Raw genomic sequence first — 17,109 nt, 5'->3', positions numbered from 1 at the left:
TCAGAAAATATATGAAAATGAGAGCCGTTAGGTGTTTTTTTTTTTTTTTCTTTTTTGTTGTTCTTAATAAACTTTTCCTTGTTGAGCTTTTGTGTTCATTTTAAAAGATGTGTTTACAGGTTGAAACACAAAACCAGTCAAACTGGACACTGTTTTTTGTCAACAGCTGATGTTTGTTTTTGTTTTACCTGAACTCAAAGAGTCATTCCTGCATGAATTATAGCGGCACAATCGAAATATTGCCCTTACTTTACCCGACACCCACCTCTCAACCATCCTATAGTTGTATGGGGTTGTCCCACAGGAACATTTAGCTTGCCTGGAGAACACCTCTGTGGCTTGACAAATTTAAACTGGATAGAAAAGACGGGTAAATATAAAGGGTTTTATAGACAGTTAAAGACAACTGAGTCTAGTTTGATTGGTTTCATGGATGTAGATTAGCAGGGAAAGTGCTGACTTTGTGCCCAGCTCTAACTAAAGTTCCCTGCAGGTCCGATTGTTCGGCTTCCATTAAATGAAGGTAGGGTTAGGATTACCGCCTCCAACCTGAGTAAGAGCTACAATTACAGACAAGAGTAGCTCCTCCCCTCTGTAAAATGCCAAATAATGGTCCAAATGTGACGACTTTCCTCTTCACTGTTTTCCATGTTTCTTTGATATTTATATGCATGAAATTAGCCCTTTATGCACATTCTTGATAAAGTGGGTTAAACGATGACCGAACTTAAGAGACATTTGTTTTAGTGCTTAAAAAACTGCCAAAAAAGTTAAAAAACAAAACAAAACAAAACAAAACAAAAAAACCTATAAGATAAAAAGATTCTAGGGCCTTCCAAAGCGGGCTGTTTTGCCCTTTCCCACTGCCTTTGAGGGGGGCCTGAAGGCAGCAGCGCTCTGATCCGAGCGGGTCTTGACTCTGGAAGTGCGTCAACAGCAGAGTGGAGACCGTCCCAGCCCTCAGAGGCTCAGAGCAGAGGCGGACTGCCTTCAGTCCGAAACATCTCCGAAAGGCGACAGAGGTATAACTGCTCGTTCGTCTTTGAGCGTTTCCCTGCTGGTGGGCATGCTGCGTCCGTGCGTAAAGACGCACTGAGGACTGTTTTCTTTGCCATCGGGAGCGGCAAGCGGACGAGAAGATGCTGGCGAGGAAAAGCATCATCCCGGAGGAGTTCGGTCTCCCGGGGCTCGTCTCCCGGATGCCCCGCAAGCCGGTGTTCAGGGACCGCGTGAACAAAGCGCGCTTCATCGCCAAAAACGGCTCGTGCAACTTGGCGCACAAGAACATCCGCGAGCAGGGGAGATTCCTGCAGGACGTCTTCACCACGCTGGTGGACCTTAAATGGCGCTTCACGCTGGTCATCTTCACCACGACATTCGTCAGCAGCTGGCTGCTGTTCGCCATGAGCTGGTGGCTGGTGGCATTTGCGCACGGAGACCTGGACCCTACGCGTGAAAACATGACCGACTGCGTAAAAAATCTGAAGTAAGGAAAAGCCTGAGTGCTTTCATGTAACCTGTTCCAAGAAAACGAGGTTGTTAAAGTGTGTTTGGTGTAAATTCGTCAAGTTTTGCTCTGTCGAAATTCCTTCTGTCTCCGTCTGCACTTGATCCAAACCTCCCAGCTCGCACCCGCCTCCTCTTCTCTTCGCCCACATTCTCCATTTTTAAACTGTGGAAGAGAAAAAAGATGGAATGAGAGAATTTCTGCTGCGTTTATTTCAGGCAAATAAAAGAGCAGAAGCAGAAAGATCGCATGTGGTGAAAAGTTTTTTGGCACTTCCATGTTAGCGCATCCACCCTCACCCCATGAATCCTTACCACAGTGAAGGAGAAGACAGAAAGGCAAATAGGAAATTTGCTTTTGCTTCTTTCTTGTAAATGATCAGAATCCATTATCGGGAACCACTTGAGGTGGTGGTTCCATCTTCCATTGAAATACTGCTTTATTTTCCACACTCCTTAAATCTCATAATCATAATCATCATAACCTTTTCACATAAAAATGTTTCTCTTCTGAATTTACCGATGAAGCGTCTGAATTTCAACTGCAGGGCATTGACTTGTTCACGTGCTTTTTAATATTGACGCACCAGTGATTAAAAGACCTTCATGAATATTACATCAAAAGTATTTTTGGAGGTCAGCTCTGTTTTTTTTCTATGTTTGTCATCATTTCTTGCTTTATGAATTAGTCTTGTGGAAAAGTAATTGGGGAGCAAATGTCGTGAGTAACAGGGTTTGACCAGACCTGATCTGAAGACCGCAACTCTACTTCCTGTTAACTTCTCAACATCCAACATGTATGTGAATAAATGACATTCAGGGTTAGGGTGCATTTTAGTAATATGTTTAATCAAACTGAATAAAAACTTGAATTTGAAACATGTGAGATAGTAAGTATCTCACATGCATTTTGACCGCTTGGTGGTTGTGACCCCATCCCTAACCCCGATCAGCCATGAACCTGACCTGGATGTTAGAGGTTAAGCCCATTGTGCACGAAATTGGTTGCGATTCAGGATGCGGAAGGCAGGGGGCGCTGTCGAAGTGCTCCTCAATGAAAAAGAGTGAACTGAGCTGAACTAAAATAATTATTTTATTATTTTACCTTTTTTCTGGTTTTACATAGTTTATTTCCCAGTGAAGCTTATTTCAACCATGAAGCGATAGGTCTAGCAGCACCAGAGGAATATTTCACAATAGTTTATCCCCCAGGATATCTGATTTAACTTGTCTCCCCCTCTGCAGGTCGTTCACATCAGCCTTCCTGTTCTCCATCGAGGTTCAGGTGACCATCGGCTTTGGAGAACGTGTGATAACGGAGCAGTGTCCCACCGCCATCACCGTCCTCATCCTGCAGAACATTGTGGGACTCATCATCAATGCTGTGATGTTGGGTAAGGTGCACGAAATGTTTACCTCAAACCTAAAAGGATCAGCAGAAAATCAATGGTTAAAATGAGACAGAAATATCAACCTCGCTCAGTTTTTGTCACCTTGGATGCTGTTTATACTTCAGGGCTGCTTTAATTCTTCATGCACAGAGTCACAAGCTGCTGGAAACATTTCTCTGAGACTTTTGCTTCATGTTTACATGACAGCATCACACAGTGTCATGTCAAAGAAACCAGTTTAAGATTTGAGCTTTGTGGCATGAAACATTATCCTGCTGTAAGCATGGATGCGGTGTGGCTATAAAAAGATGATCATGGTCAGCAACAGTGCTCAGGTAGGCTGTGGTGGTCTGGGGCTCAAAGTATACCAGAAAACTATATCTAATAAAGTGTTTTCTTTTGTTTGAGAAGCAAAGCTCTTTGGATGTCTTTAAATTTAGCACCTTTGAGTTATTTTGAAGTGAAATTTCTCCTGAAAGAGACGAAAAGAAACATAAAACATTTCTGACCTGCGTGTTTAAAGCAGACTGGCTCTACAGGGCACAATTCCGGCGTGACCCTTTGCCCTTTTTTTAAAATTATGTATGATTCTGACTCTCGGGTCAGATAGGTTACAGGACTCATTTTTAACTTGAAGAAAAAGGTTTCAGATGACATCTTCCTTTCCGCTCAAACACTGGCAGTGAAGCCATTTTGACTCTTGGCATGTTAAAAGAACTGCGGTGCTTTGTTCCATTCTGACCTATAAGCACTCATGCGTGCATAGACGCACCTGCTCAGGTTAACCTTGCCGAGTTTTACCTCCTCAGGTTGTATCTTCATGAAGACGGCTCAGTCGAACCGTCGGGCAGAGACGCTCATCTTCAGCCGCCACGCCGTGATCGCAGTCCGGAACAACCGGCTGTGCTTCATGATTCGTATCGGGGATCTGAGGAAGAGCATGATCATTGGAGCGACCGTCAGGTTACAGGTGAGCCTCTTGTTTTAACCACCAGTAAAATCAAACTCGCTCAACATATGTTTTTGTGTTCTTCTACATGAATCTGAGACATTTTCCAGCTAATTGCTGCTCTAAAATGTCAGCTGCCACTTTTTAAATAGAAAGTGTAAACTTTGTAAATACGCCTATATAGCTTTACACATACTCATTTTATATGTACATAGAAATAAAGATGAAAAATCAGAAGAAACAAACAAAGTAAAATAAATACAAATTACAACTAAACAATAAAAACAAAAGAGAAAACAGCACTGCACCACAATCCAACGATTTTAAGACATATAAATGAGACCTCTCCCAAATAACAAAATAACATGTTGTGTGTTGGGCGTTCCTTCATCTTTCCCTTACCAATCACAGTGTAGGCCACGGCCCCCTAGTGGGCCTAGAATGTATTGCAAGAGATCTTTTTACAATAAATACTTTGTGTTTTTGTTCAGTTAACTGAAATAGAAATTTCAGAGTCACAGATTAAAACTTTGATGTGACTCAATCCAGTAAACCTACAGGCAAAAAAAATGAAAGCGGGGTCAGAAAGGTGGGTCTTTAGTTTGGGTCTTTAGTCAAAAGATAATGCTTTTTTAAAATGATCTTTGGGATCAGTTCTAATAATTCTGTTTAAAGTTTCAGTGAAATATTCACATTTTTAAAAGAAACGGAACAACTCAAACATGGGTTTAGAAATTTCTATTATTAAATATTATTCCTCCTTTCCTGATCTACTTTTGGTCCGTAAGTTCTTTCCAGGTAACAACAAGACAAAAGTTCAACAAGTAAACCATCAGAACATCAAAATGAATTATTGAAAACACAAGAAAAACTTTTATTACATGAGTGTTTTTTTCTTATGTGATGATCAGAGTTGTTGCATCTATTACAAACTGAAGTGAGACTTTTTTTTATTCTTTCAATGAATAAAGAACCAACATGTGAAAGAAGTTTTGACCAGATCTGAAGTTTCATCTGTGGGTCGAAGTGTTTGTGGCAGTTTTATCTCCGTGAGCACCTACAGTCTAAGAAAGTTACCCACATTTATTCATGTAACACAACTTTAGTAATTAATCACTACAAAAATGCAGAAATGATCAGCCGGGTACTTTTCTTCACTTCAGATGATATACCCCACCTCTCTAATCACTGAAGTATCTACCAAAATAAAGCAACAAGTAGCTTAGTAAGAAGGAAAGCTTAAATAAGGGGCTGCAGTAAAAATGTAATGACACAGGGGCAAGAGGAGAAATCTTCAGCTTGACTCTATTTACCTCGATGTCGCTATCTCACCCAAGTATCTACAGACCCACTTTCAAATATATTGGGATGCTATGTGAAGTGCACAAATCTCATAACTCCATATTTTATTCACAGTGGACACTGAAAGTGTTTAAACTTACCAAATGTGGCATTTTAAAATATAAGAGAAATATGAGCTCATTTTTAATTTGATAGGATGTCTAAAAAAAGTTGGAAAAGACTGTCTTCTTTTAACTACAGTCTGTAAACATCTGGGATCATCTGGGGAGCAACTGCTAGACCTTCGGGACATTAATGATGTCTGATTCTAGTCTGATGGAGGATTTTAGTTGCTCAGCAGACCAGAGCCCATGCATTAGTGCAATGTGCCGGGCATCCAGCACTGATTCTCAGTCTCATTCCTCACGCACAGAGATTTCTCCAAATTCTCTGAATCTTTTGATTTTATTTACTGTACATAGAAAAATAAATATTCCAATTATTCACCTTTTTCTTCTGAAATTGTTCCACAATTTGTAGACGCAACATTTTGCAGATTGGTCAGTACAGCTGAGTAGAGTTAGGAATTGAGGTTGTATCAAGTTTTATTTGAAGGACTTGGCTTGAACAGGATCAGGCTCTGGGTGATATCAGTTACATAGGCCGTGGCTCAGGGGGTTGGGAAGCGTATCTGTAACCAGAAGGTCACCGGTTCGATCCCCGGGCTCTCTGTCTGTCCTGGTCGTTGTGTCCTTGGGCAAGACACTTTACCCTACTTTACGGACACTTTACGGCCCCTCTGTTGGCCAGAGGCGCAATATGGCAGCCTCGCTTCTGTCAGTCTGCCCCAGGGCAGCTGTGGCTACAACTGTAGCTTGCCTCCACCAGTGTGTGAATGTGAGAGTAAATGAATAGTGGCATTGTAAAGCGCTTTGGGTGCCTTGAAAAGTGCTATATAAATCCAATCCATTATTATTATTATAGGAAGTCTAATATGTCTAACAATGTGGTTGGTTTTTAACTACTTCAGAATTCACTCGAATTCTCAGGTTTAATCGAGCTGTTAGTTAATTAGGACTACACTTCATCTGCTTGCAGGTTGTGAGGAAGACAACCACACCAGAGGGGGAGGTGATCCCCATCCATCAGATCGACGTGCAGACAGAGAGCGCTGTGGGCAGCAACAGCCTGTTCCTCCTCGCCCCGCTCATCATCTGCCACGTCATCGACAAAAACAGGTCCAGAAACACATCACGGAGGCTGTGGCTTTATTACACCTGACTAAACCCCACTTTGTGCTCTCCACAGTCCACACAAACAGATAATATGTGATGTGTTATCAACCAGAAAGCCCCTCGGCTGATTTATGATTAACAGAAAATGGCAGAGAGGAGAGAATATTGGCATTTGGCTGCTTTTGCTTTAAAAATAATCCAAAGTAATTTTTTTTACCTTTAGTTCTTTTTAAAAGTTAATCACTGGAAAAATGAAAACTCATAAAAGTAATAAAGTAGTTTAAGAAAGCAAACTGTGGAAGGGTAACAGTGTAAGAGTGTGAGATAAGAAGATGAGACTTGTTTATGCCCTACCGCCACCTGCTGGACAAACACAGACTTACAGTTTAACTAAACAACTAAAACAGAAACCATGTATCACCTGCACATACTCTGACATACTCTGATATTTAAACCTGGACTCCTCCCACTCTGCCCTCAGCCCGCTGTACGACCTGTCAGCCATGGAGCTGCAGTGCAGCGACCTGGAGGTGATTGTCATCCTGGAGGGAGTTGTGGAGACGACGGGCATAACCACGCAGGCACGGACTTCCTACGTCTCCGAGGAGATCCAGTGGGGCCACCGCTTCGTTCCCATAGTAACAGAGGAGGAGGGCGTGTATTCTGTCGACTACTCCAAATTTGGCAACACAGTCAAGGTAAACGCTAAAACAAAAAAGATCCTGATGGACTTTTGTTTATTATCATCATCATCATCAGTCACAGCAAAACATTGATTTGAGTCAGTGTCTCTTCCCACTGGTGAACTTGGTTTAAGAGATGTTCATAACATGTTCTCTTGTTCCTCCTGCAGGTTGCGACGCCATGCTGCAGTGCCAGAGAACTGGACGAGAAGCCGTCCATCTTAATCCAAACCCTCCAGAAGAGTGAGCTTTCGCACCAGAACTCACTGAGGAAGCGCAACTCCATGAGACGCAACAACTCCATGCGCAAAGGTGCAGGAAGCAGCGGGAGTCTCCGCAGGAACAACTCAGGCCTCGCCGTGCCTAAAGTCCAGTTCTTTACCCCAACCGATGGAGGCCAGAACCTGAACGCTGTCACCTGACATGAGGCCTACCGTCTGCTGGCTCCACTGCTCTTCCTGGTGGGGAGGAAGATCCTGGGTGTTGGTGCATCTGTCTCTCTAATTGGACTCATTCTTTTCACTGGCATATCTAGACTTGTGTCTCGACACGTTCACTGTTAATGTTCCCTGTGTTAACGTTCATGGTTTAAAATGGGTCGTGTTCAGATTACATTTGTGATCTCTAAGCAGTTAAAGTAACATTCCTCTGCGCTGACAGAAACCCAGAAAGCAGATACTAAAACAGATAAGAGACGGATGGAAACTGCAGAATTGGTTGTGTGAGCTTAAACTGATTTCTAAATGACATACATCGCTTTTCATTCTGAAACACTACAGTATAAAACGTGCAAAAGTGGCTTTAGCCTGCATTCTTTCTCATAGCCATCAGGGGGCTACTTTTCTGGCTCCCAGATCTTGGCTAAAGCCTCAAAACTGACGTCATTAAACACTTTTCTTTTGGGTTTTTGGACTCAATCACTTGTATAAGTTTTATGTTCCTTCTGTAAATTATGGTCCTCATTAGAGTCCATAAGGATGATAAAACATGGATCAGGCTGTTTGCAGACGACTGTATTGGTTTGACCATCACTTCAGTGATGCATCAGTACACAAGCTCAGAGAGTCACAGATTACACATAGGAAGATAATCTTCCTGCTTGTTCTGGTTTTAAGTTACACCAGCACCACTGATGCAGAGGTTTCGTCTTCCCCTATCATTTAGAAAAATACATTGAATACCTGTGCACTGTAAAACAGAGCTGTGGATAAGACATGACCAATGCGGTGACCATCAGTCCTTAACTTATATAATGACTGTCATGTTGTATTGTATAAGCTCTGAAAGTTATTAAATAACAGGAAAGTGTTCACTAAGCTCACTAATGAAGTCAGGATCACTTCTATAGACTTCAGCTCAGCTGGACTTTTCTCTGAAACCTTCTTTTGCCCCCTGCTGGCCATTAGAAAGAATGCAGATTGTCTAAATCCGTCTTTCTTGTCGTTGCCCCCCGTTTTCTTTGTTAACCCACACTAGCAATTCTATGCCTTTATCTCAGTGATGCTGCACATCAGATACTCAGAATAGCAGCAATAGTATATTCTTAAACACACACAATACCCTTTGTGTTTGTCTGTGTGACGTGCCTGGTCTCAACTTCAGTCACCAGTTCTCTCCACTCAGAAGACGAGATGCTCCATGACCCAGCTGATGTGTTCCACTTATTGTAATGATCCGCAGACAGAGAAAGCAATCTGAAGATTTCACTCTGGACAAACGAGAGGTTGCATTGAACCTTTTGTACCTTAATGGTTTATTTTAAAAATCAGCATGTTAATGTCTTGTGAAAATAAAAGATTATTCCAGCTTTGAAGTAGATTTACTGTAGCCCTGGTGTGCACTGTGCAGAGGGGGAAAAGACTGGGATGTGTTCACTTTTACTGTTTACTGCATAGGTGTTGTGATACATTCAGAGTCCTTCTTTATCCTTCACCATCAGCTCAATCCTCTGTTGCCAGTTTTGAGACCACAAATAGTTTCATGTGAAATCAACCAGCTGTCACATCAGCATTACTGACATGTTTGCCTTCACTGTATCTCTACTTGTTCCGCTTGGTTCCAGTTTCCAGTTCATTTCCATAATCTTCCATAAACCGTGCATGCTGTATTATCACAACAGCAGTACGCAAAAACACCTGGCTGTTGTAAGGGTAGACGTACTGCTTAAGTAATATTTTCTAATTAAGTTCACAATCACTACTAATGAGAAGTCATGGAAGTCATTCACTGTATGGTACTGATTTGTGTATTTTTCACGTATGGTTGTCTTTGTGTTGTTTGAGAATAAATAGTTATGTATGCAAACGATACAAATGCAAAACATGAATGTGGTTTCACTGTCTGTCTGTCACTGAGCAGCAAATGCAGAAACCCTGAAACTGAATGCGATGGTCCTAAAGGAGTCCCCGGTGGCACATATATATATTACATAATATATATTAGATATAATATAAAACAGTCAGTTGTGTTTTGTTTTAACTTTACGATGTCCTAATTTGATTGGTAGCAACTTTTACCACTACAGTGAGCCAATCACTCATAATTCCTAAACATGTCAATCAGGTAGGAACGAAGTAAGAGATTAATAGAAATAAAGAGTTGGATGTTGACATGTAGCCCTTTCCTTTCTTAAATCATTAATATTTTTGAAAAATTAACCTGTGATAAGACATAGCATATCAAGATAGAATTGTTATTATCATATAACTAAAGATGAACGAAGCTTCTTGATGCATTCTCAATTATCCAGGAAAGTAAACCCTCTGGGTTTTGGTCAGTGGTTGTTGATCAATGGTCATGAGAATTTGCATAATTATGATTAAGGAACTGACCTCCCAGCCCATTGTTCCCTCAGTGGGCTGGTTTCAGTCATTATGCAAATGTACTGTTTATAAGATTGGGGAAACCTGCAGTCAGCTGAGACTGAAGAAGTCACTTGGATGAGTGACGAAACGTTTCTCCCACAAAACGCTACGTCCAGATGAACAGAATCAACTTTTGAAGATGAACCAAGCTGTTCACAATTTTATCTAGCTCTCAGTTTTAAAAAGGCTGGTGACCCCTGCTATGGTCTCACAGCTGCAGTTGGATATACAAATATTCGACTGGTTCTATACCAGAATTAAACCAGGTCTAAGTAAAAAAAAAAGAAAAAAGGACTTATCTGTTAAACTAGCTATATAATTCCTAAATGCGTGTAGTTTAGGGTAGATTATTTTACCTGGATATGACTGGCTCTGATGAGCCTAAGGTCACAAACATGCCGGCGACGTTTATACTGGTTTTGTAGCTCCTTGGAAATTAAAACAGTACACAACACACAGAGCAACATTTGTTGATCCATTTTTCAGTTTTCATGCTGTGGTGTGAACGACCAGAAATGTGTGGAATTAAGGGCAGACTTGAACGAAGGCCAGCTTCTCAAGTCCATCCTACCCAGCCGTCGAAGAATCCTACCTACATGACGTAGGTAGGATTCACAGCATATAAATTAACTCTAAATCATGAAATCCTTTTATTCATTGAACTCTTACAACTGTAAATGAAGTACCTTGGTAACCAAGCATATGATTTTTAAACCTTTTATCAACTTTATATATTTTAACCACTTTTATAACCATGAGCCCCCCCCACCCCAGTTTTCCTTTATACTCTAAACCTGAATAATTTCGGACAGGGCTACACTCCGGACATTCTTTCACCATGCTAAATTTACTTTTTCACAAGAGTTGGAATTCCAGAGTTAAATTGACTCTAAATTGAGTCAGGATTTAACACTGACCAACACTGGGTAGTGTTATATGAGATTAACACTACAGGCTAAATTACTCCATGAAGAGCATTATTTACACATTTAAGTGTGCATATTTTACTCTATTTAATTGATAAATAAACTCAGAATTAGAATGCATATATAATATATAATTCCTTTTTTTTTGGATTGTAACTTGTTTGTGAAGGTTCTCAGTCATCCAGGTCAGCATAGTCTAAGGAGCTTGGGGAAAAAAAGCGTCTGGACTTCTTTAAGATGCTTGAAGACGTTTCACCTCTCATCCGAGAAGCTTCTACAGTTCTAGGGTCAAATGGTGGAGAATCCCAGATTTAAAACCTGTGGGAGTATTCCCTCAGGAGGGACAATGGACCCCCTAATTATCCTCTACCTAATCACACGAGCCAAGGTGTGAAAATGGGTGTAGGTCACAATCAGCCAAGGTTTCGGATGAGCTCATCGTGAAACCTAGCCCCCCATCATGTGATTTCCTGAGGTCAAAAGGCCCAGGATGTGAGTAGGTGTTAAGGTGTCTGGGAAGGGATCTCAGCACTGGATTATAGATGGCGGATAGTTGGTGTCGTAAGCCACCGCCTCTGTCAGCTATAATTTATAAAACACAGTTGTGTTTTATAAACTCTGATAGAGTCGTTGCATTTTGACATTGCTAATTTAAGACTGCTGATTTTGCTGTGTGCGTAGCAGCAAAGAAACCTTGAGAAAACAAGAATGATGAGCGAAGCTGGACTCTAATAACATCTTTCTCCGCTCTCTGTGTCAATGACTTCTTTGACCACCTGCAGGCAGCTGGCTTTGTGACATCACGGTCACCCTGGTAACTCCAGCTGAGCGACAGGACGGCGACAGTTCGTCCGCTCTTGATCCAGCAGGTAAACGGCTCCCGGTGACGCTGCGTGTCACATGTCACTCGATCGCGCTGAGAAAAAGTTGTGTTTTTGTACAGAGTGTATCCTGCTACAGCGCCTGTGTGGGCTCTACCACAAAAATACGCGTTTTGCACACATATAACAGATTGGACAGTTTATCTCCTCCACAGGGGCCTCACATTGATTTTGTGAACAAGGTTTTCATTCTAACCACTTTGATTTAAATTTTGCGTAAATAAATCCATATGAGAGTTTTAATTTTAATGCACAATTTGAACCAAAACAACAGAAACTAACACAAACACCACTTAACAAAAAGCTGGCACAATAAAAGGTGATGGACAAACGTCAGTCATTGTGAGGATTATGTGTAACAGGACCAAGAAAATCCCTAAAAATACTTCATTTTTTAGATTTATGTTGTAGTTATGTTTTTATTAATTTTTTACTGAAATACTGGCAACATTTCATACCTCTATAAGCTACTGAAGTAGAGTGTTGTATTTCAACAAGCTTATTGAATTATAATATTATAGTTTTGTGTCAAGACTATTAATTTTTATAATCTTCTACTTATTTCAAATTACAAATCCAGAACTAATTAAACCAGGATCTGAAAAAAAAAGTAATTTTGCTCAAAGATCCAAACTTCAGCTTCTGTTTAGGATTTACAGTCTAGCAAACAGAGCTTAGATGTAGCTCATCTCTTTCCATTCTTAACCTCATTTAATCCATCTAAAATTGGACAGAAAGCAGCATTTATCTATTATGTCAATTTTGTTATCCACCATCTTAGTCAACAGTGTATTTCCTTCTCATTGCTCTCACAGCAGCGTTTAAGGCACACAATGGATCATCATCATCTTTCTATACGGTGAACAGGAAGAAATCCTCAGAGAACATGAAACAGCACAGCCGACAATTCACTGAAGGCTGGTGGTAATTACTCAACTCACCAGTGAGTGCTAATCATGTGTTCCTGTCAATATTAATCACATGATCATTGTATAATTTGCTAAAACTCAGTCAGTTGTGGGCTTTTTCTGCTTTATGGCTCCACACTGGTTTGCGTTTCTCTATGAAGGCGCGGATCCCCTCCTGCCCGTCTCTCAGAGCCAGGTTGTCGACCATCACCTTTGAAGCGGTGGCATACGCAGCATCGCGACCTTGAGCCATTTGTCTTAGGAAGAAAACAGACAGAAACAAACACCACATATTTTAATTTATATTTAATTGTATTGTGGTTTGCAGTGTTTTGTGTTGTTTCACTTTAAATTTGTTTAAAAGGAAAAAGCTGAAAATTTAAATAGTTAAAAGTTAAAATGTAGATAGTTGGTTTTTGTATTATATGATTTATTTATTACATTTTATGTGGAGTGAATAAATAAAAGTATATTTATGGTGGCCCCTAGAGACAAAACACGTACAAACTTCAAATCACGTAAAATCTCCAAAACACGCTAGGGCGCAGTGTTGAGCTTTTGTTACCTAGTGGCTACACAAGCCAAGAAGTACCAACGACCGGATTTGGTGTGTGGTAGTAACAGGTAAATTAACATTTTTTTAAATTATTTGAATATATATGAGTGCTTGTGTATAAATACACAAACAATACACATATGCTTTCAATTGTGTAATTTAAGTGATCTAGGTAGCTCTGTTTTGGAAGGTCAGCAATGTGTTTTGGAGTTTGTACATGCTTTGTCTCTAGGGGCCACAGTATATATTTATATAGAAACATATATAAATAAAACCTCTTTTTTTTACATTAGTAATTCCTTTTGTGCATAATTTTATATTGTTGTTAATAATAACTGAATCAAAGCAACAAAACAACCTGAAGAGCCGGTTGGGAGCCGAAAGAGCCGGCTCTTTTTAGTGAGCTGAGCCGAACGAGCCGGTTCCCTAAAAAGAGCCGGAAATCCCATCACTAATTCCTATGAAATTATTGTCATGGAAACTGTCTGTCAGTTTACACACTGTAAATTCTCACCTTTGGAAAGTGGCCTTTCCGAGGGCTACAACAGGTCGGCTAGCTTTACAGATACGCTGGGCGATGGCTAATGTTTCCTCTTCCAACTGCTCCTCCGGCACCACTTTACTGACCAGACCGTGGAGCAAAGCATCATGGGCTGAGATGGGAGTTCCTGTGAACAACATCTCCATAGCAACCTGTTTAAAAGAAGGAAAGGCAGGTGTGTATTGATTAGAGCTAAATACTAGAATACTAAGGATGTTTGTTCACAATTGAGTAGATCCAAAGAGAGACAACATGTTCTGAACACGTGTCCTCTTAGAAGAATCAAAATCCAAAAGTGATATTGACTTCAAGTGATTCAGAGCTGAATGACAGACAGACTGATAAACTCCAGAGAACAGCTTCCTGTTTTTCATGAGTGCCTCATAGAAAACAGGGTTTAACTGAGAACTTTTCTGTTGAATAATTTTCACAATGTTCATTTATAGACCAAGCTCAGACAGGGTGTAAATAAAGATTTAAAAAGGACCTTGTGGACCTTTAATTTACTTGTGGTGACTGTAATTACTCAAACCTTCAAAACACAAAACAAAAATGTTATAACTGATTATTAAAGAGAATAAACAAAAAACAGCCTTTAAAAAGCAGACGTTTTTTAAATGACTTCGGTTTATGATCATGTCTGATATTATCTTGATCTTTCACATAATGTCATGTGAATAATGAACTTTTCCAACTCCTAACCAGAAGAAAATCTAAAAATTTCCATCGAATGAAACTATAAAACCAAAAATAAATGGAGGAGCGCTCTCACCTTTCTCGGCACCGCTCTGCCAATGGCCACCGCCGGCGTCGAGCAGAACAGACCCACGCTGACACCCGGAGTAGCAAAGGTGGACTTCTCCGTCACCACAGCGATGTCACAACTGGCAACAAGCTGGCATCCGGCTGCTGTGGCAACACCGTTCACCATGGCGATCACTGGAACAGGTATGTCTTGTATCAGCGTCATCACCTGCAGCACAGGGCGCAAATCATAATATTTAAAAGGTTTTTCCTTCATATTTATAGTGGAGATCTGATGTTTCCAAAGTGATTTCTTTGAATTGTTCTAAGGAGAATAATGGATTTACACAAGTCGCAAAATTCAGCTCAAAGCTCAAAATAACCATGACATTCATGCCCACGATAAATGGATGGAAACTTGTGACCAGAACTGTACCTGAGTGTCTGTAACAAAGCAAAAATTACAGTGATTTGTCAGCATGTAAGCTGCAGTTACAGTAAAAACACAAAACAAACAATCCAAAGAAGCTGAGGTGGATAGATCGATCTTTGACAGGGCAATATATAAAGTTTGTCTGTTTTTCATGTTATTTTAAACTAAGCACATTTGGCTTTTTGGTCACATAAACTGTCTGAAAACATCTGTTTTTATTTTGCAGTTGTTTTAATATGCATGGCATGATTCATTACATTTTAATTCACAAAATTATCAATAAACGTTTTAGTGAATGACAAGACAAGAAGACAGAGAAACACTAACCTCTGAGCAGGTATGAAACACCTTTGTGTGATATTCTCGACCCTGAGCAGATGTCAGCTCCTTCAGGTCGTGTCCAGAGGAAAACACCGGACCTTTGGCTGAAATACACATAACAAGGTCACACTGGCATTTGGCTTTCTCTCGGTCACACACGTAATAGACAAACACCAACCTGATAGGATGACAACTCTGAGATCCTCGCTGTCAACATCAGCTAAGATGTTCTCTCGGAGAGACTCGAGCATGGACAGAGACAAAGCATTCCTCTTCTTGGGGTTGTTTAGTATTATTCTCCTGAAGACGAGAAGAAATTTTTTTTTTTTTATATATTTCTTTAACATATTTCAGAACAATTTTCACCAAGGTTACAGAAATCATCTTTAAAATGATTCTGTAATATAGGCGTCTGCCACCTTTTTTCCTTTCTTTTATTTCCCATCTTTGATTTGGCTGAAGGTGATGATGTAGAGTGTCGTAAATAGATATTTGCCCCTTTCCTGATTTCTTAATTTTTGAATATTTGTCACACTTAAATGTTTCAGATAATCAAATAAATTATAATTTTAGAGAAAGGTCTGAATACCAGCAGACCTGCTGAATGGAGAAATCACTTAAATAGAGCCTGATGACCATGATGTAAAGAAACAGCTGAGAAACAAAGTCACTGCACCAATGGTAGCACAACCAGTTATTAGGTTTAGGACACAAATACATTTTCACACAGGACCAGGTACGTTTGCAGAACTTCTTTTCCTTAATACATGAAAACATATTTTAAAAACTTCATTTTGTGTTGACATCATAGTGGGTAAAGACAGGAGAAAAACAGAAAAAAAAAATGGTCTGGACATTACAGACAGTATAATGTTCACGTTGTTGCTGATGAAATTCAGATTTCGAGCTTTTGGGACGGACGGTGTTGCTTTTGTGCATTTAAATTAAACCAATAACCTGAAAACATGTTCCCCATTGTTTCCAATTCAGAATAGCAGACATTTTAACCGCTTTTCACTGACGTAATATTCATCCCGAGTGTACTTTGTGTGTACGTGTTGGTCTGACACAAAAACTGAGGCACTGTACGGATCACTACAACAAACTGCTGTTGTGAAAGTCTTGCTCCATAATTGTTGTGCATCTGTATAAGGGACCAGATACGGTAACTAGCTGCACCTTATTCCGTCGCTTTGCTGCTTCAGTGTCAGCGGCTCCGCTTCGCTCTGCGAGTAGAAACGAGCGCCGGACAGCAGCGCGGTTTTCCTGCCTAGTTGAAGCACACCGAGGCATGTACACAGTACGCTCCGTGCCATCTTGCCCGTGGCCGCTTCGCCTTCACGCTCACTTCCGGTGTTCTGAGAATCCATCCCACCTGACAAACCATTCTACCCGTTGTTTCTACGCATGCGCACAACACGAAATTTACAGCGTTGCCAACTTAGCGACTTTGTCACTATATTTAACGAGTTTTCAGACCCCCCAACTTTTTTTTTCTAAAAAGCGACTAGCGACAAATGTTCCACGATGTGGAAGAGACATAAACTAACCCTAAAGTAACCCTAACCCTCTCCAACAGCGTAGGTTACAATTACATCAGCATGACCATTTATGCAAATTAGGCGATGATGTCATTTTTATTATTATTAGTCCTTTATTTATCCAGGTAAAAAATCTCCTTGAGATTAAAAATCTCATTTTCAAGAGAGACCTGGCATCATGGCAACAAAAGTCAAAATACAGTAATACACATACCACATAAGTATATAACATTTAAAACAAATACAATATCCCATACCAACATGTGTAAAATATACAATAACAGATCAAATTAAGAGTACATTAAAAACAATCACACTGTCTGATTTCTCAGACTTTATATCTAATTTA

General features: G+C 40.3%; 2 protein-coding genes across 2 annotated transcripts; one reads left to right on the top strand and one right to left on the bottom strand.

Annotated features, from left to right (window-relative positions):
* Nucleotides 1-65: 65 nt before the first annotated feature.
* kcnj8 (potassium inwardly rectifying channel subfamily J member 8) lies at nt 66-10,200 on the top strand. The gene is made up of 6 exons (XM_085138182.1): nt 66-1,486; nt 2,752-2,900; nt 3,707-3,867; nt 6,226-6,365; nt 6,844-7,060; nt 7,216-10,200. The coding sequence occupies exons 1-6, from the start codon at nt 1,140-1,142 to the stop codon at nt 7,465-7,467; spliced, it is 1,266 nt and encodes a 421-aa protein (XP_084994308.1). The 5' UTR covers nt 66-1,139; the 3' UTR covers nt 7,468-10,200.
* Nucleotides 10,201-11,941: 1,741 nt separating this feature from the next.
* Nucleotides 11,942-16,604, bottom strand: echdc3 (enoyl CoA hydratase domain containing 3). The gene is made up of 6 exons (XM_085138188.1): nt 16,399-16,604; nt 15,398-15,519; nt 15,226-15,323; nt 14,494-14,694; nt 13,695-13,873; nt 11,942-12,881 (listed from the first exon to the last, which is right to left on the bottom strand). Exons 1-6 carry the CDS (start codon nt 16,587-16,589, stop codon nt 12,728-12,730), a joined length of 945 nt encoding a protein of 314 aa, XP_084994314.1. The 5' UTR covers nt 16,590-16,604; the 3' UTR covers nt 11,942-12,727.
* Nucleotides 16,605-17,109: the final 505 nt, after the last annotated feature.

This window comes from Neolamprologus multifasciatus, chromosome 17 (assembly GCF_963576455.1).
Source record: "Neolamprologus multifasciatus chromosome 17, fNeoMul1.2, whole genome shotgun sequence".
NCBI lineage: Eukaryota > Metazoa > Chordata > Actinopteri > Cichliformes > Cichlidae > Neolamprologus > Neolamprologus multifasciatus.
Note: the sequence above shows the minus strand (reverse complement) of the source record. Positions and strands in the feature narration are given on the sequence as shown.